The sequence below is a fragment of the Macaca nemestrina genome, chromosome 18, assembly GCF_043159975.1.
Source record: "Macaca nemestrina isolate mMacNem1 chromosome 18, mMacNem.hap1, whole genome shotgun sequence".
Taxonomy (NCBI): Eukaryota; Metazoa; Chordata; class Mammalia; order Primates; family Cercopithecidae; genus Macaca; species Macaca nemestrina.
In genome coordinates this window covers 83,011,443-83,035,029 of record NC_092142.1, presented here as the reverse complement: position 1 = coordinate 83,035,029, position 23,587 = coordinate 83,011,443, and the positions used below count along the sequence as shown (strand labels likewise).

The 23,587-nt window shown below is 44.5% G+C and overlaps 1 protein-coding gene and 1 long non-coding RNA gene across 2 annotated transcripts in view; one reads left to right on the top strand and one right to left on the bottom strand.

Annotated features, from left to right (window-relative positions):
- Positions 1-23,587, top strand: part of LOC105496763 (membrane bound transcription factor peptidase, site 1) — a 65,187-nt gene that overhangs the window by 5,538 nt on the left and 36,062 nt on the right. Inside the window, exons 2-8 of the mRNA XM_011767349.2 lie at positions 9,759-10,245; positions 12,507-12,764; positions 16,045-16,248; positions 17,954-18,064; positions 18,510-18,619; positions 20,283-20,399; positions 21,202-21,269. Coding sequence (XP_011765651.1) covers positions 10,077-10,245; positions 12,507-12,764; positions 16,045-16,248; positions 17,954-18,064; positions 18,510-18,619; positions 20,283-20,399; positions 21,202-21,269 — 1,037 coding nt within the window. The 5' untranslated portion in view covers positions 9,759-10,076. The remainder of the gene's footprint in view (positions 1-9,758; positions 10,246-12,506; positions 12,765-16,044; positions 16,249-17,953; positions 18,065-18,509; positions 18,620-20,282; positions 20,400-21,201; positions 21,270-23,587) is intronic.
- Positions 14,868-23,587, bottom strand: part of LOC139359931 (uncharacterized) — a 40,846-nt gene continuing 32,126 nt past the window's right edge. The window contains exons 3-4 of the long non-coding RNA XR_011616627.1: positions 15,075-15,138; positions 14,868-15,001 (exon numbers count right to left, since the gene is read on the bottom strand). This is a non-coding gene — a long non-coding RNA (uncharacterized lncRNA). The remainder of the gene's footprint in view (positions 15,002-15,074; positions 15,139-23,587) is intronic.

The following is a 23,587-nucleotide window of genomic DNA, read 5'->3' as shown; positions in this document are numbered from 1 at the left end:
CTACCTGTTCTCATCTCCTGCCTCTCTCTTATAGAGACTCTTGTAATGACACCTGGCCCACCTGGATCATCGAGGATACTGTCTCAATGCCTTCATTTAGTCACAGCTGCAAAGTCCCTTTGGCCTATATGCTTTTGTGTATAAAGGAACATTCCCAGGTTCTAGGAATTAGGATGTGGGCATGTTTGTGGGGACCATTGTTGAGCCTACCGCAGGAGGAGCATTTGAAATTGCTGCATGGCATTCTGTGGTGTGCACGAACCATAATTACTTAGTCTCCTTGTTTATGCACATTTAGATGGTCTCCAGCTTTTCCCACTCATACTCTTGCAGTGTATATCCCTGGACATAAAGCCTTATGTGCTTCCAGATTCACACTTCTTGGATTAAATCCCTAGGGGAGATTTTAGAAAAGCAGGCGATCTGCGTCTGACGAGTGCAGCCTCTGGAGCGAGGCTGACCACCTGAGTCCCCAGCCCAGCTGTCCTGCTTGCTGGTGTTGTGGCCCCAGGCAAGTTGCTTTGCTACTCTGGGCTTCAGTTCTTACCTGAAAATGGGGGTAGTAATGGGTTGTTGGGAGGACTAAATGAGTTAATACTTGCAGACTACTTAGAATGTCACCTGCTACATAGTCAATGCTCAGTGAGTGTTAGTTTTTGTTATTTTGGATTTGTTGGACCAAAAGTTTTTAGTGTTCGTTTTTAAGCGTTTAATACATATTTGAAAATTGCCATTCTAAAAGGTTGAGGTTTTTTTTTTTAATATTCACCAGCAACGTATGAGGGTACTTATTTTATTGGATTTGTTGACTTAATAAACATGATTTTTATTCTACAGGGGGTGCCTCATTTTTTCTGTCAAAATATCACTTGATTTGTTGAATGTAAATCATAGAAACACAGGTTAATGTTAGCAGAAATTTACCATGAATCTTATCAGGAATTCTGTCAGTTTCCTAGAATGAGATATACTTTTAATTTCCCTTTAACTAGCTCAGTCCCATCTTTGGATGTCCTTCTACATAACAATTGATGAGTGTAAATCTATCTGACATGGTATGTGGTTTGGTTTTGTAGCAGTGAACAGCACTGACTGAATCCAATATAAGAGGCTTAGGATGCCCCTGTCGCCGCATTTAAAATACCCCCAGGCTCGTGCATCCCTGGCAGGTGAGGCTAAATAAAGAACTTATTTTTTCTGCCTGCTTTGGAAACAGGCTGAACCTAACAGGAAGGCTGCACGAACAGTATGAAACCTTTTTTCTCTGAAGCATTTGCGAGTAAATTGCAGACCTGATACTCCATTATCCCCCGGTATTTTAGTGGGCGTATCTTCCAAGCAAGGACCTTCTTACATAATCACAGCACAGTTGTTAAAATCAGGAAATTAGTTTTGATACATCACTACCATCTGATCCACAGGCAGGCTTATTTGGGTTTTGCCAGTTGTCCCTGAGTGCCGGTTACAGCAGATGGATCCAGTTTGGATTCATGAGTTGCATTGTCTCTGGAGTCTCCTTCAATCTGGGGCAGTAGCTCAGTCATTCTTGCCTTTCATTACCTTGGTGCTTAGGAAAATTCTAGGCCAGTTGATTTTGTAGAATGTCTCTCAATTTGGGTTGGTCTGATGTTTCTCATGATTTGATTTCAGGTTGTGCATCTTTGTCAGGAACCTCCCAGAAGTGATGCAGGCTCTTCTCAGTGCATCTGCTCTTGTAGACCTGGCTCCATTTGTCCCATTGCTGCTTCCTTTGGACAACTTGCTGGAGCCTCTCTGCTGTAAAATGACTTTTCCCCTTTGAAAAGAGAGATTTTGTTGGCAGTAAGGCATTTTGAGATGATGTAAATATCTCATTCTTCTTCAAACTTTATGTCATTGTGGACTCCTGTTTTCCTGTTTTATTCCATGAATTGGGATCTGTTATATTCATTATTTATTGCGATGCTCAGATTGCCCCGGATTTGGTTAGTGGGGGCCCCTCCAGACTGGCTTCCGTGTTCCTTGGACACTTCCCCATCATTCTGTGAGCCTTTCCTCACCGAGTGACACTGTTCCAAACCCGTCTTATTCTTACCCTACCCAACCTGGAACTAGCTCTCTGTCCAAAGAGCCTGGATTCTTTTAGTGGAGAGTGATATTTAGAACCAGTTGCGGGCACTAGGTGGGCTCCTTGCTATTGGGATTTCACTGCTGCCACACGCTTTTGGAGATAGCTAGGAAATGTATGTAGCATGTACACATGCACTTAGATTTCTTTCTTTCTACATCTGTTAGTCTATGTATTGAAAACCTTAAATGCAGACCAGCATTTATCATTTTGTTCTGATACTGAATGGTTCATTTATATTTTTCTCTTTCATGTTTCTAACTTCCTTCTCTGACAGTAAGAAAGCTCCATCCCATCATATGTAAAATATTTATTTGATCAGACAGTTTCACCTTCACTGCTATCACCCCATTGCCTGCGTGGTGCCTTCTTCACTTGCCAGGCTCTGACCCCCTCACCTGGTGCCTCTCCCTTCACATACCTTCCTCACTCTGCTCAGACTCGAAGACCCCGTGGTGGGCTTCTGCCATTCTCCCATGAATTCCTACCTTCTTGTCTTCAGCAGAATTCTTCAGAAAGGGAAGAAGAAAAGGCAGAGTTAGCACTCTTTTTAGAAAGTGCTTTTCTTGGGCTGAGTGCAGTGGCTCAAGCCTATAATCCCAGCACTTCGGGAGGCCGAGGGGGTGGTGGATCACCTGAGGTCAGGTGGGCAACATGGCAAAACCCCGTCTCTACTAAAAGTACAAAAATTAGCTGGGCGTGGTGGCGGGCGCCTGTAATCCCAGCTACTGGGGAGGCTGAGGCAGGAGAATCGCTTGAACCGGGAGACAGAGGTTGCAGTGAGCGGAGATGGCGCCATTGCACTCCAGCCTGGGCAACAAGAGCAAAACTCTGTCTCAAAACAAAACAAAACAAAAAAGCAAGCAGTGAAACTCCATCTAAAAAGAAGAAAAAAGTGCTTTTCCTTAGGTGTGTGTGTCTGTATCTGCCTGTGCATGCTCTGTCTGCCTGTCCTGCTGCTGCTTGCCTGCTTACCTCTCAGTGGTGAGCCTGTCTTGGGAAGTGTGCCCATCGGGTTTGCATTATGTAGTGAGAACCAGGAGGGACCAGTCATCACAGCTGAATAGATGTATTAGACCCTGGAAAGTGCAGTCTGTGCTTGCAAAGCCTCACGGACTTGTCTAGTGAGTCAGTGGGAACAAGATCTCCTTAGGCCCAGGCCAGACATGGTGGCTCACGCCTATAATCCCAACATTCTGAGAGGCTGAGGCAGGAGGATCTCTTGAGCCTGGGAGTTTGAAACCAGCCTGGGCAACATGGTGAGACCCCATTTCTACCAAAAAAAAAAAAAAAAAAGAATTAGCTGGGCATAGTGGTGCTATTGTAGTCCCAGCAACTACTGGGCTGAGGTGAAAGGATCACTTGAGCCTCAAGAGGGTGAGGCTGCAGTGAACCGTGATTGTGCCACTGCCTTCCAGCCTGGGGGACCAAGCGGGACCCTGTCTCAAAAAAAAAAAAAAAGGCCCAGGAGTTCGGGGTTGGTAACAAGCACAGCCTTGGGGACCCCAGTCCCTCTGCCATCATTTACTGGTCTCTTGCCCCCATTTCGGCATTTTTGTTTTCCTTAAAGGAAATTTACATTTTGAAACCACCTTATTCTAGGATTGGGAAACTATAGAAACTTCAGGATCTGTTGCCATATTTTTTGAGCCATAAATCCTTTGAAATAGTGTCTTGTTAGAGCCTGGATTTTAGCTCACCTTTTAGGAACACAAGCAGGTCCACGAGATCCAAACACAGCAAGGGGTGTGTCCTTGTCCCTGTCATTTCCAGCCTCATCATTCATCCCCATGGGATTTTTACACTTGAAGGCACCTTCCTTCTAGCCGCTGGTGATTTGGTAGACTGGAGCAGGTGGGCTGGAGTTGATAGGCTTGGTAAAATGCAGTCTCGCGGCCAGGCTCACCCACTCACTAGTGTGGGCCTTTTCCAGAAGGGACCAGTTACTAAACCAGCGGTCTCTGTCTCTTCAGCTTGCCCACCTTCCTTTTGTAAATTATTTCCCACAGATTTTGGTTTCCTTCTGACTTTCCTGTGTCCTCTGTCTTTTGCCATGTCTGAAAGAAAAGGTACTGGATTGCCTGGGATTCTGCCCTAAGCCATGCCCTAGACCCTGAGGCTCATCCTAAATTGAACATGCTCAGAGCTCAGCTCCTGCTGGTGTCTCCCAAGCCAGCTTCCCTGCTGTCTTCCCCGTCTCAGTTAGGGGCAAGCTCCACTGGTCCAGTCGGGCAACCAGCCTTGGTGTTGCCATGAATCCTCACTTGTGTGCCCCCCACATCTGGTGGACAGCACATCTGTCACTTCTACCTTCATATCTGTAATGTCATTGCCTCTTATCACCTCCCCTGCCCGCCCTGGTCCAAGCCAGCATCTGCTCTCCCTTGGCTTGTTCTCTACAGAAGTCTTCCAGATGCTCCCTGCCTCAGCCTGTGCCCCCTTCCACACCGCAGCCAGAGTGACTGGGCTAAAACGCAAGCCACACGTGCTCAGGACTGCCTCACGCTTTCTCTTCCCATTCAGAATCAGAGCTGAAGTCCTTTCTGGGACCCGCAGGCCCTCCCTGGGCCATCTCCCCCGTTTCCTCAGGTTTCATCTTCGGCTTTCCCTTGCTTCATGCTGGCTTATTTGCCTTTCTTTCCTCACACACACCAGGAATGGTCCTTGCCCCAGGGCCTTTTCACTTGCTTTCCCACTGTCTGGATTCTCTTTCCCCAGACCCTTGGCCTGTTTCCTGCATCCGAAAAGGCCCCTTCTCAGCAGCTGCTGTAGGTAGCACTGTAGCAGAAAGCCAGCTCTCTCCTGACTTGTTGTATTCCTTTTCTTTGTTTTTTCCTACTTATATTATTATTATTATTATTAAGATGAAGTTTTGCTCTTGTTGCCCAGGCTGGAGTGTAGTGGTGTGATCTTGACTCACTGCAATGTCTGCCTCCTGGGTTCAAGTGATTCTCCTGCCTGAGCCTCATGAGTAGCTGGGACTACAGGCGCCTGCCACTACGCACGACTAATTTTTTTGTTTTTGGTACAGATGGGGTTTCACCATGTTGGCCAGGGTGGTCTCGGACTCCTGGCCTCAGGTGATCCACCCGCCTTGGCCTCCCAAAGTGCTAGAATTACAGATGTGACCCACCGTGCCCAGCTGTTTTTTCTCCTTCCCAAATGTAGTTTTTATCACCATCTAAATACCATATGTTTTACTTGTCTTAGTTACGATCTGTCTCCCTGCACTGGAAGGTAAGCTCCATGAGGTCAGAGATTTCTATGGTGTTTTGTTTATTACTCTATCCCTACTCCTAGAACAGTGCCTGGCTTTTAGTAGTTTCTCACTAAGTGAGTTGGATGGGTGAACACAGGAGCTCAGCAATCTCATCCTTTGGCTGTGTTTTATCTCTGTGCTGTTCACTGTCATTGGATGGAAGAGGTCCGCATTTCCAGTTGTTGGCTGGGGTGTACCTGCTTGAGGTCCTCTCCGCCCCCCTCATCTTTCAGCCTCTCCAGACTGACCCCTCTTTGCCTCCCTCCTCAGGCTGGGCGGTGCTGATCCTTGCATGTCTTCCTGTGTTTACAGCGTTGCCATCCTTGGGATGCTCTGCTCCTCCCTCCCTCGCGCCCATCTTTCAGTCCTGCTGAGCTCAGATTCTTCCAGAGCTGCTGCAGTGCCCTCTCCCCAGCAGAAGCCGCCTCTTCACAGTGTGTCAGTTCAGCATCTATGACCCTGGATGCCTGCCTCTCCTTTGGCATTTTCATTTCCTGCATTTTGTTTAGTTGTGTTTGGCTTCCTTAAATTTAACTAGATCACACTTTGAAGGTTGTGCCCCGACGTGCTAATAATCCGTGTTTGTTCTGTAGTACCTGATAGTATCTTAAGTTGGTAAGTACTCTAAAATTGCCTGATCTAATGAATAAGTTAAGGTAAAGTGTCTTATGATAATAATTGCCTTCTCCGTTTTCCAAAAACCCCAAGTTTATTATTATTTTTAATTTGGGGAAGAACTGATTACCTTAGAGGTTTTTTTTCATTTATTATTATTTTTTTTTTTTGAGACAGTCTTGCCGTCACCCAGGCGGGACTGCTGCAGTGGCACAATCTCAGCTCACTGCCGCCTCTGCCTCCTGGGTTCAAACGATTATCCTGCCTCAGCCTCCCCAGTAGTTGGGATTACAGGCATGCACCACAATGCCCAACTAATTTTTTTTTCAGTAGATACAGGGTTTCACCATGTTGGCCAGGCTGGTGTCCAACTCCTGGCCTCAAGTGATCCGCCCGCCTCAGCCTCCCAAAGTGGAATCACACTGGGATTACAGGTGTGAGCCAGCACACCTGGCCTTTTTTTCATTAAAAAACCCCCAAACCCGGCTGGGTGCGGTGGCTCATGCCTGTAATCCCAGCACTTTGAAAGGCCGAGGCAGGTGGATCACGAGGTCAGCAGATCAAGACCATCCTGCCTAACATGGTGAAACCCCGTCTTTACTAAAAATACAAAAAAAAATTAGCCGGGCATGGTGGTGGGCGCCTGTAGTCCCAGCTACTTGGGAGGCTGAGGCAGGAGAATGACGTGAACCCGGGAGGCGGAGCTTGCAGTGAGCCGAGATCGTGCCACTGCACTCCAGCCTGGGTGACTGAGCAAGACTCCATCTCAGAAACAAACAAACAAACAAAAAACCCCTTTCTTTCCATTTCTTTTCTTTTCTTTCTTTCTTTATTATTTTTTTTTTTTTGAGACAGAGTTTCGCTCTTTTTGCCCAGGCTGGAGTGCAATGGCGCGATCTCGGCTCACCGCAACCTCCGCCTCCCGGGTTCAAGCGATTCTCCTGCCTCAGCCTCCCGAGTAGCTGGGATTACAGGCATGTGCCACCACCCCGGCTAATTTTGTATTTTTAGTAGAGACGGGGTTTCTCCATGTTGGTCAGGCTGGTCTTGAACTCCCGACGTCAGGTGATGCACCTGCCTCGGCCTCCCAAAGTGCTGGAATTACAAGCGTGAGCCACCGCGCCTGGCTCCATTTCTTTTAAAGGCAAGTATCTGCCTAAGTTGTAAGAGAACATCAGCCATCTCTTCTGCATGGGCTGTGTTACAAGTTCTTACCTAAGAGTCTTTACCTTTGAGTGAATTATTTTAGAACAGGTTGAATTAAAGTTGATTTAACCCAGTTGGATCTAAGATTTTTCTCACTACTATTACTTACTTATATTTGTGTTATATGGAGCCCACGTGTGTCACAGATTCTTTAGCTTGAGGCAGAAAAGTTTTAAGAGGCTTTTTTGTTTGTTTTTTAAGTGGAGACAGAGTCTCACTGTGTCACCCAGGCTGGAATGTAGTGGTGCACTCTTGGCCCACTGCAACCCTCCAGGCTCAAACGATCTTCCTGAGAAGCTGGGACTATAGATGCGCCACTATGCCTGGCTAATTTTTAATTTTTTTTTTGTAGAGATGGGGTTTCTCCATGTTGCCCAGGCTGGTCTCAAACCCCTGGGCTCAAATGATTATTCCTTCCTTTTTAACAGCAACATCAAAAAACCTGCCTTGAGTGAGGAACCCATTTAATAAATATCTTTTAAATATATATTCATTTACTGTGCTATGAGAACTGTTATTACTGGCTTTTATCTTCTTTGGCCAGTAGTCTTTAATTAAGCTAGATACATGCTTCATGTCATTATTTTCTTTGTACTCCACTGCTGGATGTATCAAGCATAAAGAAACTGAGAAATAGGGGCTTACTCCTGAGTAAACTTCTGTGAAACCTGTTAGGGTGGCTTTCGGTGCCCTCTGCTTTTCTGGTCTTTCTGTTTGGCTCTTTGTTTTTGCTCGTGCAGTTGGCATTCTCGTTGTTCTTGTCAAGGTGGATGTAACTGCTTTAAACTTTCACTCGTCTCAGATAAGTTCCATGTCTCTTAGTTGCCAGTGCCAGTGCCAGAGATAGACTTGTTTTTCAGGATCAGTTGTTAGTACAGTAGTGAGAGTCCCTACTTAGTAAATGTAAAAACATCATTTGGATATTTTAACCCCTCACAGTACTTTTATCAATGTTTTTCTACTTGCAGAAGCACGTGTTGATAGTTCCAGAAGCCAAAAACTCGGAAGCACCAGTTTCTGCCAGAAGAATGAGTTTTACAGCTTGAAGTACCTTTCCTAATAGATGACTAACTCCTTGTCCTTAATGTTTTCTCTTTAAATACAAGTAGTGAGCAGACATGGTGGCTCATGACTGTAATCTCAACACTTTGGGAGGCCAAGGTGGCTGGATCACCTGAGTTTGAGACCAGCCTGGACAAAATGCCGAGACCCCTTCTCTATATTAAAATCCAAAAATTAGCTGGGTGTGGTGATGCATACCTGTAGTCCCAGCTACTCGGGGGGCTGAGGCCGGAGGATTGCTTGAGCCCAGGAAGTTGAGGCTGCAGTAAACTGTGCAGAGATTGCGCCACCCACTCCAGCCTGGGTGTCAGAGTGAGACCCTTCCTCAAAATAAATAAATAAATAAATAAATAAATAAATAAATAAATAAATAAATAAATAGATAAGAATAATAAAATCCTAAGTAACACTGGAAGGCCTGTCTTGCTTCATTTACGCATCCCCCACCCTGCTGGATTATTTATGCCCCAGGTATGGTCTATGCAACTGATTTTTGTGGGTATGTTACAGCCAGCATTGTTCTTTACTATTGCTCTGTTTTCATTGTGAAGAATGGCAGTTTTTCTTACAATTATATGTTTTGGAAGATGTCAGTGCCCATGTGTAATTTAATATTCAAATGACATTTTTCTTTAGCAATAACTTCCCTCACAAACTGTCCTCTCATGTCACTCCAGTAAAGAGATAATCTGGTTTTATAACACATTTAGCGAGTTATATTTTTTTAAGTGTGAGGTTTCACACTTAAAATAGATTTCAAGACAGTAAACTCTTTTATGCTCTTTTCATAGAATTGGTAGAAAATATTTCAAAATCTGTAATGTTAAAGCATAGTGTTTCTTAAAGAAGGTGTTAAATATCACTTATATGGAAATTCCTTTGCTGTTAGGTATTAATGTTACAGCAGAAAGGATGTATACCAAGCTTTTGCCTGAAAACTTCATGAAATTTGTGGGAAGTAAAAGTGCCAACTGGGGAAATGCTCTGGGGATTGAGTTGCAAATGATAGGAAATATAGAATCTGAAACAGAACGAAGGATCATCCTGATTCCTTCTTCTCTTTGACTGCTCGAATGCTCAGGTCCAGTGTGCTTAATATTTTTGGTGTTGTTTTGTTATCCTTAGTTTTTTCCATTTTTCTCATTTATTTTATTGTTTTATTTTTGAAGATGCCTAAAAAAATTTTCCCATGAAAGCAGTGAGTAATAAGTAAATAAACATGAAATAATACGTTTCATGGTTGTATGGCACATTAATTTGTATTAAAACTGGGATATCTCTTTTACTGTCTTATTATTTTAGACATAGGGTCTCACTTTGTTGCTCAGGCTGGACTCAAACTCCTGGGCTCAAATGATCTTCCTACCTCAGCCTCCCAAGTAGCTGATCTACAGGCACCTACCACCTTGCCTGACTGACCCACCTGTTTAAATTATAAATACAACTAAATCATACCTGGCTATGTCAGTTTGCTGCTAATGTCTGTGTGCACTGTTTTTTGTTTCATAGATTGGCTCACAGTGGTTGACTGATCAACCCCATTGGACGTTGGTTCTGTGGTACAAATGGAGTATAGGACTCAGTCATCACGGCCTGAGTGAGAGAAGCCGTATTTCCAAGATGGAGAAGAAGCGGAGAAAGAAATGAAAGCCTCGCTTCAGGCTGAACCACAAAAGGCCATGGGATTTAACTTTTATTTACGTTGGACAAGACTGTAAGATGGCTGATCAGTAATGTTACAGCTTTTAGCCGAAACAAAAATTTACTTCTAATCAAGAAGAAAAAAGTGTGATTTGAACGTATGCAATTTTATGATCATATTCGCTTATGACCATGAAGCTTGTCAACATCTGGCTGCTTCTGCTAGTGGTTTTGCTCTGTGGGAAGAAACATCTGGGCGACAGACTGGAAAAGAAATCTTTTGAAAAGGCCCCATGCCCTGGCTGTTCCCACCTGACTTTGAAGGTGGAATTCTCATCAACAGTTGTGGAATATGGTAATGATGTTGTCTTAAATATTAGGACCTCCCATCCTATTTTTTTCAAGTTTACTTAATATAAAATTAGCTATTGCTGAAGAACATGTTCGTCTTTTCTACAGTCTATTTCTTTTTTTTTTTGGAGACAGAGTTTCACTCTGTCACCCAGGCTGGAGGCAGTGGCATGATCTCTGCTCACTGTGACCTCTGCCTCCTGGGTTGAAGCAATTCTCATGCCTGAGCCTCCCAAGTAGCTGGGATTATAGGTACCTGCCACCGTGCCTGGCTAATATTTTGTTTTGTTTTGTTTTTGAGATGGAGTCTCACTCTGTTGCCCAGGCCGGAGTGCAATGCTGCGATCTCGGTTCATTGCAGCTTCTACCTTCCGGGTTCAAGCAATTCTGCCTCAGCCTCCTGAGCAGCTGGGACTACAGGCACCCACCACAACTCCCAGCTAATTTTTCTATTTTTAGTAGAGATGGGGTTTCACCATCTTGGCCAGGCTGGTCTCGAACTCCTGACCTCATGATCTGCCCACCTTGGCCTACCAGAGTGTTGGGACTACAGGCATGGTGGCTCATGGCATTTTTTTTTTTTTTTTTTTTTTTGTATTTTTAGTAGAGATGGGGTTTCAGCATGTTGGCCAGGCTGGTCTTGAACTCCTGACCTCAAGTGATCACCCTCCTTGGCCTCCCAAAGTGCTGGGATTACAGGCATGAGCCACGATACGTGGTCTTCTGTAGTGAATTTCCAATGGGTTGACTGCACAGCTCATGAATATTAACTTTGCATAAGTTTGTTTTCCCAGTAGAGTAAGCTTATATGATACAAGGAAATTGACATGAATTATTTACCTACACCTTTTTTTTTTTTCCTTTTGGAGACAGAGTTTTGCTCTTGTCACCCAGGCTGGAGTGCAGTGGTGCCATCTCAGCTCATTGCAGCCTTGACCTCCCACGCACAAGTGGTCTCCCACTTCAGCCTCCCAAGTAGCTGGGACTATAGGCACCTGCCACCATGCCCAGCTAATTTTTTTCTTTTTCTTTCTTTCTTTTTTTTTTTTTTTTTGAGATGGAGATTCACTCTTGTTGCCCAGGCTGGAGTGCAGTGGCGCCATCTCAGCTCACCACAACCTCTGCCTCCCGGGTTCAAGCCATTCTCCTGCCTCAGCCTCCTGAGTAGCTGGGATTACAAGCATGCGCCACCACGCCGGGCTAATTTTGTATTTTTAGTAGAGACTGCATTTTTCCATGTTGGTCAGGCGGTCTTGCACTCCTGACCTCAGGTGATCCTCTCGCCTTGGCCTCCCAAAGTGTTGAGATTATAGGCATGAGCCACTGTGCCCGGCCTGCCCAGCTAATTTTTTGTTTCACCATGTTGCCCAGCCTGGTCTTAAACTCCTGAGCTCAAGCAATCCACCCACATTGACCTCCCAGAGTGCTGGGATTACAGGCATGAGCCACTGTGCCCAGCCTACACCTTGATTCTTTGGAACAGGTGCCATTGTAGTTGGTAAGGATGGGGAGCTGGGAGGTGCTGAATGTTTATGTTCTAAAGTTTATGTGAAGAACTAAGCAAACAGTGTCACTTAATCCACTCTGGAATTTTGCTATTGTTTTCATTTTAAGAAACACTAAGTGAGCATTCAGTTCTCTGAATTTTTTTCCTGTTTGAAAAAAAATTATATGCATTTCTTTGTTGTGTATTCAGACTTCTGTAGGTATATGCTTTTTTAAAAATATCACAGGTATCTGGTTTTGAATGATGTATTCTGTGTGGTTAGGTGATTCATACAGATATTTATTTATTGATTGATTTGGGACAGAGTCTTGCTCTGTCACCAGGTAGGGGTGCAGTGGCGTGATCTCAGCTCACTGCAGCCTCTGCCTCCCGGGTTCAAGTGATTCTCCTGTCTTAGCCTCCCAGGATTATGGGCGCCCACCACCACACCCAGCTAATTTTTTGTATTTTTAGTAGAGATGGGGTTTCACTATGTTGGCCAGGCTGGTATCAAACTCCTCACCTCATAATCTGCCCACGTCGGCCTCGCAAAGTACTGGGATTACAGGTGTGAGCCACCGCGCCCAGCCCCACGTAGATGATTTTTACTCAAAGCTCTGCAGACAGCTGTCTAGGCATTTAAACTAGTCTTTGTGTTTTCCTTTCATCTGCTGTGGGCTTTAAGATAATTTTTGTTTTGCCAGATTTAGATACAATGTAGTATATGTTATAATGTATGTGCATAAATTCTTATTTTTGTTTGTGGTGATTGGTTTCAGAATATATTGTGGCTTTCAATGGATACTTTACAGCCAAAGCTAGAAATTCATTTATTTCAAGTGCCCTGAAGAGCAGTGAAGTAGACAATTGGAGAATTATACCTCGAAACAATCCATCCAGTGACTACCCTAGTGATTTTGAGGTGATTCAGATAAAAGAAAAACAGAAAGCAGGGCTGCTGACACTTGAAGATCATCCAAACATCAAACGGGTCACGCCCCAACGGAAAGTCTTCCGTTCCCTCAAGTATGCAGAATGTGAGTATCGTGATTGTAGGCAAATTTCTGTCTCTGCCATTTACTTTGAAAAATCTCAAAGTGCAGAGTACTTGAAAAATAGTACAGTGAGTATCTGTGTCCTTCCATCTAGTTTGCTAATTGTGAACATTTTCCTGGTAGGAATTTTTTAGTTTAGTTTTTTTTTTAGTGCACAGGGTTGGTGGTAGGGGGGTGGAATTATTTTTTAAAAAGAGACCTCGTGCTGTTCTGGTAAAAGAAAATCTGAGGGTTTGCAGTAGTAGATGGTAGTGATCTTTGTTTCTGTTGGAAGTGATTTTCGCCAGCTTCGTCTCAGAGCTTTCAGACTTCAAGGCTGCGGCTGCCTTCTCGTGCTGAAAGACGCATCCTTACGTCTGCTTCTTCCTTGCATTTTGCTTCTTTCAGTGTGTGTGTGTGTGTGTGTGTGTGTGTGTTTTTCTTTTTATTTGTTTATTTTTTCAGGACGGAGTTTCACTCTTGTTGCCCAGGCTGAAGTGCAGTGGCGTGATCTTGGCTCACCGTAGTCTCCACCTCCCGGGTTCAAGCGATTCTCCTGCCTCAGCCTCCCAAGTAGCTGGGATTACAGGCATGGGCCACCACACCCAGCTAATGTATTTTTAGTAGAGATGGGGCTTCTCCATGTTGGTCAGGCTGGTCTTGAACTCCTGACCTCAAGTGATCTGCCATCCTCAGCCTCCCAAAGTGCTGGGATTACAGGCGTGAGCCACTGTGCCCGGCCCCATTTTTTAAGGCACTCTTGCAAAACATGTTTTCCTTGGGTTTCATTTTGTTTTTCTCAAAGCCTCCTGACCAGCAATGGTCATGCATCAGCTGGGTTTATTTAAGTCATGAGCTGTGCACGTGTGAGGATGGAAGGAATTTGGCTTTTCCTTTTCTTCTCCAGGGCTTAGTCCTTCCTACTTCATTACAATTGGGCTTGTCAAGATAGAGTTTAGCCTCAAATAATAAATTGCATATTTATTAAATGATATTTTCCAAAGATATATATTACCAAAGGAAAAGGATTTTTTTTTCCTGTTTATCTTAAATCAGGTTAACAAATTGCTAGTTCTGTTATTGTTTACTATCATTTCTTTCATCAGAAGGAAGAAGAAATTAAAATGTTACTCTTCTTTATCTGTCATATTTTAGGCCTAAGAGCCTCTGAGGTTTTGCTGCATTACACACACACACACACACACACACACACACACACACGAAGAGAAGTTTAATTTTCATAGTAAAACCAGGTGTAAACTTCAGGCATCTGACTTTTTCAGAGCGTTTGCTGCTACTCCAGATGTTATGTATTATTCTCCTTAAAAAGCAGTGACACCTCAGAATAATCCAGGAAGATAAAAGCCAGTCAAACCTGATACAATTAGTCAAATGTATACATTGTGGTATTTTACTTGACTTTATTTAAAGAGCTCTAGAATGCTTTAGGAGACACGGAGTTGCCTAATTTTAGCACAAGAATCCTAGACTCTCTGGAGGTGGGATTCCCTTGGACACCATCTCCACTGCATGTGTCCTGGGTGCCTGACACCCCTGTGAGGGGAAACTTGCCCACGTTGCACGCCCATGCCCCTTGAAGTTAGCTGTGACATTCAGCAGTAGGCGCCTTTTCCATCTTGAAGCTTCAGTTTTTCTCATTCATAAAATGGAGATGATACTCCCTACCTCACGGGGCTCTCATGAAGATAACACGAAGTAATGCATATGAGGAAAGCAGTAGAGTGTTCAGGATGTTGTAAGTAACCAAATGTTAACGATTTCTATGGCTCTTGTTCATAGAAGGTTTTGCTTTATGCTTTATTTTGGGCTGACACCATTCTCACTCTGGATCCTACCCATTTGATTCTATCCCATGGGCCGTAAGACAAAGCCTACCTGTTTTCTACAAGACAATAGTTAAAGATATGATGAAGATAGCTGTCTTTTTGATATTTGAAGATACCCATGGTGTGTCTCTTCTGGCAATTTTTTCTCTCCAAGCTAATCCCCAGTTCCTTCCATAGTTACTCAGATGACATGATTTCAAGTCTGCTCATCATTTTAAGTGTTTTCCTTTGAATGTACTAATTTTTCTCAATTGTTCTAAAGCTGTGAAGCCCTGAACTGAGTATAATACTGGAGGTGTAGTCTGGCCTGTGCAGGGTCGAGCGGAGCAGACCCCTTCCTGGTCTCGGTGTTGCTCTTCAGTCAGCACCTCCAGCACTGTCCTGTGCTGTTGACTGAAAGATCAGACTCAGCATAGGAATTTCAATTAAGAACCATTTCAGCTGGACTGTGCAAATATTTACTTACCAGAATTGACGTGACTGTATATGCTTCCAGGTCCCTGTACTTACATGGGTGTCGCTTGGTAAGGCTGGAATAAAAATGACAATGATTTGCTTTAGAAACAGAACTGTATTAGTATTATAGATTTTCTCTTCTTAAAACTGATTTGAAATATGACTTGTTCATTGTAACATGGTCTTTGAAAGGTAAAGGGAAAACTCTTAGGCCATTTCTGTGGTATTTCCTTTTTCCTCCGGTTTTTAAAAATAAAGAGACTTACAGGTGGTAAAATTCGTCCTTTTTATTTTTATTTACTTATTTTTTTCGTCCTTTTTAGAGTACAGTTTGGCAAGTTTTGGCAAAAGTATACCATCAAATATTCACCAACAAAATCAAGATATGGAATAATTCCATCACCCTTAGAAATTCCCCGTCTCTCACTCCTTTGTAGTTCTTTTGTTTTTTGAAAGGTGAAATTCTAGCAGATAAGAATATTGAGAATATTGAGCAATATATGGTTTTTTAAAGTCCTGTTGATATTTGATGCTCAATGGGATAACATGGCTTTTGCCTACCCCAGAAATCTAGTGAAACGTCTAGTGAAAATAAAACTCCATGAATGCTTAGGGTCATTTTCTTTAACTTCTCCCCTTTCCGGTTCAGTGAGAACAAGTTGCTGATGAAAAATCAGGTTTGTCTTTAGTGTTAGTATCACAGTTAGCTTCTTAAAAGTATTATTATTTAATGTAATCAGTCTTTCTCTGCCTTACATTGGTTAGAAGATTTCAAGTAGAGAACTATTTAGGAATAATATGACAGCTAAATAACATTCTATAATTATAATTGCATTGAGACTGTCCTAGAAAAAGAAGATAATCCCACTTTCCCTCAAACAGAATGGCAAATGGTAATCCTCGCTGTGTTTGGGATAGTTTTGCCTGGTGGGTGTCGTGTTTTGCTCTTCTGTTCTGACCTTCCTCTCCCTTGCCTCTAGCTGACCCCACAGTACCCTGCAATGAAACCCGATGGAGCCAGAAGTGGCAGTCATCACGTCCCTTGCGAAGAGCCAGTCTCTCCCTGGGCTCTGGCTTCTGGCATGCTACGGGAAGGCATTCGAGCAGACGGCTGCTGAGAGCCATCCCGCGCCAGGTTGCCCAGACACTGCAGGCAGACGTGCTCTGGCAGATGGGATATACAGGTGTGTGCTATTACCCAGGGAAGGTGCGGAAAGTCCAGACATCTAAGAATTCCGTGTTCGGGACTGCCTAGTGCGAAAGCCCTGCAGCCTTCCACTTCTAACCTTACTATTTGTTGAGCTGGAAGGTAGCCAAGTACTCCTCGTCTTTGACTCCTGTTATGCCAGGCATCTGTTTCTGTGGCTTTTCTAATTGCCACCATTTGTGTCTTATTTTTGTTACCATTTCTGAGGTTAGAAGAGGCAGACTGTGGAGCACTTCTCTCCTGTTGACACATACACAAACGAGCACAGCACTGCCGGCTGCTGGCACTTCTTGGGGAAAGATGGTCCCTGATCTGGGCAATTCCATGGAAATTAGTTTATCACTTGAATTTGGTGCCCTGAATGCAGAGTGACTAAGTAATTGACTATCAACCTGCTAATGATTTGTTTGGGAACAGAAAGCGGTGTTAATGATCATGTCCTGTGAGATAAAACTCAGAACAATAAGGGTTTTTCCTTTGCTGATTCATCATGACAAAACATTCCTGTTTTATCTAATATGAAGATTTTTACCTTCTAAATGTAAACCAGTTTCACCTGCTCCCAGGAAATCTCGGTTTGCCTAGGTGTCTTTCTGGTATCTCCTTGACTTAGGGACCCTTACCTCTTCTTTGATCTCCTTGGCACCCTGCCCTCCAAAATGTCTGAGATACTTCAACTTTTAATACCTGGTGGACTGGCATTTCATTAAAATGTGTGTCTCCCCATGGTTTTACCTTTTTAGAGTGAGAACTCCTTCACAAAACAAGTTTTCTAATCGTCAGAAATAGTTTTTTATTCCCCCCAAACCAAATGGTTTCTGATTTTGTGTGTGCATTTTTTAAAAGTAGCATTGATTTTTATATTTATCTCAGTTTAATAGATTGTTCAACATAGTACTGATATGTACACAGCCCTTTTGCCAGAAAGACATTACCCTCTTTACACTGGTTAGCTGTTAAGTCATACAGGTATTCTATACTTTTTCTAGATACTTTCTAGAATTTTTGGTCGGACAGGCCAGTTGTATTTCACATTGGTGTTGATGGCTTTGGCCAGTATCTGGAATAGACTTACTATTCTAGAAAAGTGCACGCTGCAGTGATTCTTCTTAGGTGTGATGAGCGCCATGTGGTGTTAGCTGTTCCTCGTGGCAGTGTTTGCTGTTTTATCAATGAGCTGCATGGAGTAAACTGCTGTCCTTGTCAGGAATAAGAATGGTTCCCTCTTTTCCCCTTTTCTGTGTCCTGCTCCTTGGCTGTGTGGTTTGTGAGTGTTTTGCAGGGCCTCTGAGAAGCGGGGGTGGAGACCTGTGATAAACTGCCAGAAGGAGAGTGTTGGTAGGTGCCATCCTGGAGCCTTGAGAAGCCCGCTAGGAGTGGAAGGGGTGGTTCCATCCTGAGTGCTGGTGGCAATTGAGGAGGGTCTAGAAGGATTTTCTGCTTATCCTTAAATCTTATTTGGCGACAGATGATGGCATTGTTCCTGCTGTCCTCTTTGCTTGGCCTTGGCTTAGCCGGCTGACCCTGGGAGCAGCTGGCCTAACTTGTTTGCTCTGAGCAGGCTTTGGCCTTCCACAGGATGTCATTTTCTGTGGGTCCCAGGAAAGAATGTATTTTACAGGCAAAATCCAAAAAGATGATTTCTTCAGACATGATTGTGTTTGCTTTCTTTTCCGAATAAGGTGCTAACGTAAGAGTTGCTGTTTTTGACACTGGGCTGAGCGAGAAGCATCCCCACTTCAAAAATGTGAAGGAGAGAACCAACTGGACCAACGAGCGAACGCTGGACGATGGTGGGTCTCAGTGGCAGTGAGAACGTGGTCATGTGTGGACGTAGGACGTCACTCCCGTCCTCTCTGATTGATTGAGAGTGTGTTTAGTGCATGATTCCACAGTCTGTCCAGCAATTATTCAGACAAGCCCAAGTTGTTACTGTGCCTTTTGTTGCGGCAGAAACTGCTCTGAATACCTCAGAGGATGTCGGGAAGTAGCGCTTCAGGAGAGAGTGGGGATGCCTGTTGCGGGGGCAGCTCCCTGTCCGGAAGAGCCGGGAGGTGGCTAGACCTGGAAGGGGTGCTTGTGCCAGTGATGTCCAAGGGGATCATAGAGTGGCAGCAGAGGCCCTTCTCTCTCCAGCACTTGGAAATGGAAGGCTGTGAAACTCATGGCCTGGAATGTTGCATCCTGGCACTTGCTATCCAGTGTCTTTAATGGGATTGTTTTCTTTATGGACTACAGGGTTGGGCCATGGTACATTCGTGGCAGGTGTGATAGCCAGCATGAGGGAGTGCCAAGGATTTGCCCCAGATGCAGAGCTTCACATTTTCAGGGTCTTTACCAATAATCAGGTAGGTGTTTTGAGGACCCCTGAAACTTGAGGAATTCATACTGAAATGTAAAAAGCAGAATCACTGGACTTTACACACTTGTGTAAAAGGAGTGCACGTCAGTGACGCTGAGCCATTCATACCGCAGCACACGTGCCCAGTTTACTGTTCCTCTGCCTCCTGGGTAGCTCCACCCTTCTCCCACCAACCACTGTGTCAACCTAACTTGAACACTGAAGACCCTACTGAGGCTACTACTTACAACGATTCTTTGATTTCCCTTGTTTCTTCTCTACCTCCAGGCTTCCCCAGACCTCTGTGCCCTGGGTCGGGTGTCTGCATGATAGAATAGAACAGTTGCACATAGAATAAGTGTGTTTGCCTCCCTGATTGGGTTCCTACCACCTTCAGCTGTTTTATTTACCTCTGTGTCCCCACACCTGGCATTGTGTTGGGTAATGTGAGTTTACAAGCCTTATTCCTTCACTCTTCATTTGGAAACTATAGAAAAGGGAGAGGGTCCTAGTATTTGTTTCTTTTTTCATCATTTATTTTTTAAGGTTAATTTTTGAATATTAATGCATAGCTCAGAAATGTCAAAAGGTAACACAGTGAGGCCCCCACCCCTGTCCCTGTCCAGCAGGTTCTTTCCTCACTGGCCCGTGTCTCTTGTGTGATGATGTTCCTTTCTTTTTTTTTTTTTTTTTTTTTTTTGAGACGGAGTCTCGCTGTGTCGCCCAGGCTGGAGTGCAGTGGCCGGATCTCAGCTCACTGCAAGCTCCGCCTCCCGGGTTTACGCCATTCTCCTGCCTCAGCCTCCCGAGTAGCCGGGACTACAGGCGCCCGCCACCTCGCCCGGCTAGTTTTTTGTATTTTTTAGTAGAGACGGGGTTTCACCGTGTTAGCCAGGATGGTCTCGAACTCCTGACCTCGTGATCCGCCCGTCTCGGCCTCCCAAAGTGCTGGGATTACAGGCTTGAGCCACCGCGCCCGGCCTGATGTTCCTTTCTTATACCTCCTTCTAGAATTTCTTTGGTGTATGTAACAAAATATAAATACGTGGTCTTTTAAAAGTCTTTTAAAAACATAATCTTAATCATTGCATTGCTTCTCTTCGTACTGTAACCTTAATTTTATATTTTTAAAAAAGCAACAGCTGAAGGTGATCCACAAAGTAATGGACCTTTTGTAAGGAACGCAGGAGCATTTGAACATCAGAGGACTAATACTATGAAATAACTGTTACCGCTGCCGTTTGTCCTTCAGTCTGTTTAGGAATGAAGAAGGTTAGATAGATAAGTTGAACTATTCCAAAATGCTTAACTTCATAGAAGTGCCTTGGGATGAGTCCTTTTACAGGAGAGGAGAGGGGCAGTTGGAAGCGTGGGTGTTTTCTAGGAAGGCATTCTTTGTGTGGAGAGCTGTGCATTTAACCTGGAGAGACAGGCCACCTGCGGAACACAGCTGTCTCTTCCTGAGGTTCAGCTCCAAGGACTTCGAACTTCTAGGTGTTGTATTTTACTCTCCAGAGCATTATGCATACTCAGGATTTATTTCTGGTTTTAAGTTAAAAAAAAAATTGAGGGAAATACTTTATGATTTTAAGAGCCTTAGAAATAAAAACTGTCCTAGCTCTTTAAGACTTAATTGAAACACTAAGCAGACTGTTTTAATATTTAACTAGGTATCTTACACATCTTGGTTTTTGGACGCCTTCAACTATGCCATCTTAAAGAAGATTGACGTGTTGAACCTCAGCATCGGCGGCCCGGACTTCATGGATCATCCCTTTGTTGACAAGGTTTGTGGAGTCACTGCGCACAGGGTTTGGGTGACAGCTCCTGCTCTTTCGCAGCCCAACTTTGCATCATATCTAGCGTGTTGGTAGCTTTTCATCCAGGTGGTGACAGCTTTGTGAGAACAGATGGCTAATGACGTGCGCTTCAGTGATGTGCATGTCATAAATTGAGTGGGTTAGAGGCCTTAGAGTAGGTGTTTATAAGGAGCACATGGTGCCTTGCTGGTTCTTTTTTTTGTATTTTTTTTTTCTTTGAGATGGAGTTTGATTTTTGTTGGCCAGGCTGGAGTGCAGTAGCGTGGTCTTGGCTCACTGCAACCCGCCTCCCAGGCTCAAGCGGTTCTCCTGTCTCAGCCTCCCAAGTAGCTGGGACTACAGGCGCCTGCCACCATGCCCGGCTAATTTTTGTATTTTTAGTAGAGACGGGGTTTCACCATGTTGGCCAGGCTGGTCTCCAACTCCTGACCTCAGGTGATCCACCCACCTCAGCCTTTCAAAGTGCTGGGATTATAGGCGTGCGCTACCATGCCCTGCCGATTCTTTCTTACCTAAACATGCAATTTGTGTTTTCCTGAAAGTGACTAGAAAGTCAGCATCTGCTCTGTGCGCTGCGTGCTTCTCCGTCCCGGGTGGTATTCTCTAAGCCTGCAAGTTACCAGCACATCCACCTTTATAATGGTTCAGTGCTGCTTTTTTAGAACTGTTTTTTGATGTTGTGTATGGTTGTTTTTGTTTTTGTTTTTGTTTTTGGACAATTATACATTAAGAATGGTATACTTTCATTAAATAAATGCTCATTTTGTAGGTGTGGGAATTAACAGCTAACAACGTAATCATGGTTTCTGCTATTGGCAATGACGGACCTCTTTATGGGTAAGTAGCCCCAGCAGGGATGACCTTGGGGATTTTTTCCCCCTTAAATAACTGAAAAAGTGTTATCTGTTTGTGTATCCACCTATGGTTACCTGTTTATATCTGTCTAAAACTGTGTCTTAAGGATGTTTTCCTCATGTAAAAAAATACTGTAGGATGTATGATGAACACCCAGGTACTCACCACCCACCTCAGCAGTTGTCACCTCAAGGCCAGTCTTCCTTCTATTTATATGTCTTTAAAATTTTGTTACAAATAGTAATTTAGAAGCCTAAAGTTTTTATTCTACTATTTTTTTCCCCAAAAAATCAATCAGAAAAGTGAATCTATTAGAAAGGGATTCTGTAGTGTTGATGAGATCTGTGTGCGAAGCACTGGGGTAAAGAGGCAAACGGAAGAGGTTTCTGCCTATCTCTGAAAGAGCAGGTGCAAGCACAGTGACACTCGTTCGCGGACGAAGTGCTGGCGGGCCTGATGGCAACATGGACAGTGCTTTGGGAATTGATGAGAGGGATCATGTAGGAGGGAGGCAGGGAGGACGGTGTCACAGGGGGGCCTTCGTGCTGAACTTAAGCAGCACGAGATGTGAAACATTTGCCACTGAATCCCAGCCAGTACACTCCAGTCTGGTTCGAGGTCTCAGTTTTCTTTCCACCAGCAGCTTCGTTTTATTCTCTAGATAATATTTATAAGTCATTTCTTGTGCTCAGTTTCTGTAGGATGCTTTATGCAAATCCAGGGTGTAATAGGAGGTGAAGCTATGTGAAGTTCATGTTTGTATATCTCAGAAAACGTGGATATTGGCATTCATAGGATTCTAGCCTGGTAGTTGAGTAAATGATCCTAACCCTCATTAGAGGTCCAGCGTTCTGGATTTTGCTGTGGCATCAGTGATACGTATCAGGAGCCATAGATGCAAGTGGCACGAACATACCCTTGCTGTAGCTCTGCCGTGACAAACTCCAGTTATTAAGTCATCTCGTCAGGTGTTCTTGTCTCCTTTTTAAATATTCGTCCCATTTTTGATGTCCCCACTCATGGCTGGCACTCACCAGTTCAGAGTCACCGGGTGTCAGTGTTTCCTAGCCTGTTTTCCTATCTGAGTCTTTTCCCACCCCAGCTCTTCCAGCATGGACAGGGATGAAAGTAGGTGTGGAAGCAGACAAGTCCGACCTGCCGCTTACAGCTGAGGCACCGTCACTTCTCTGAGCCCCAGCTCCCTCACCTGTCATGGGAGCAGAGAGCAGCCCGCATGGTGCCTGTGAGGCTGAAATCAGACAGTGCGGGGAGGAGAGCACCATGAATGCTGACGATGCTCTGTGAATGACAGCTGCTCTCTTTCTGTTTTGTGTGTATTTCTACCGTTCAAACATATTCTAGCAGTTTTCTAATCAAGAATCTGCAGCGGATTATTATTGCCTAATAGATGAAATCCACATTTTTCTTTTGGTTTTCAAGGTCTTCAGTATTCTGGACTGAATTGCAAACTTTTTCTATAAAGGGTCAGATAATGAATAGTTTAGGCTTTATGGTGTGAAAGCAGCTGTGGGTGATCTATATGTAAATGAACATGACTGTGTTCCAGGAACGCTGTATTTGCAAAAACAGGTGTGGGCTGGTTTGGCCCATGGGCCGTAGTTGGCCAACTCCAGCCAGAATCTCGGTTCACCTTGATCTTCCACTTCCCCACACACACCTTCCTGGAATAAGTGTCCGCCTTCTGTTTCTTTCAGGTCTTCCGCACCCCGTCCCTCTGCCCATCTTCCTGGCCACGCCTGTCTGGATTGTCAGCTCTTTCACATACTATTCTGACTGCTTTCTCACATGCTGGCTGCCGTTCTGAAACCCTGTGGCTTTTGTGGGTGGTTGCACTCGATAGCTTCTTATCAGAGTTGTGAGTTTATAGTGGGTTGGAGGAGCAGAGCCTTGCAAGGAAGGCCCCGTCTCCACCTTGTTTGTACGCTCATGCTGCCTCACACAGACCTGGGCACCTGCTGGCTGTTGCAGTGATGGGACATGGCATATGATCACAGCAGCCCAGCTTGTGGCGGGTGTGGTTTTTTCTGCTCGGGCATCTGGTGGGACTCCTCCCAGGGCTGGTCTGAGGACAGTAACGTGCATACGTCAGCTCCTCTGGGAGCGAGGCACACATTCTCCGGTCCGCTTTGCTGTGGTCTCTTTCTCTGGGTCCTGCGCTCTGTGGTGCTAGCGAGCCTGCAGCCTCAGCTCCCTCTTTTTCAGTACCAGCAATGATTTCTTAATGCCTTCTCTTATTTTTTAAGAGTTTAGGCCGGGCGCGGTGTCTCAAGCCTGTAATC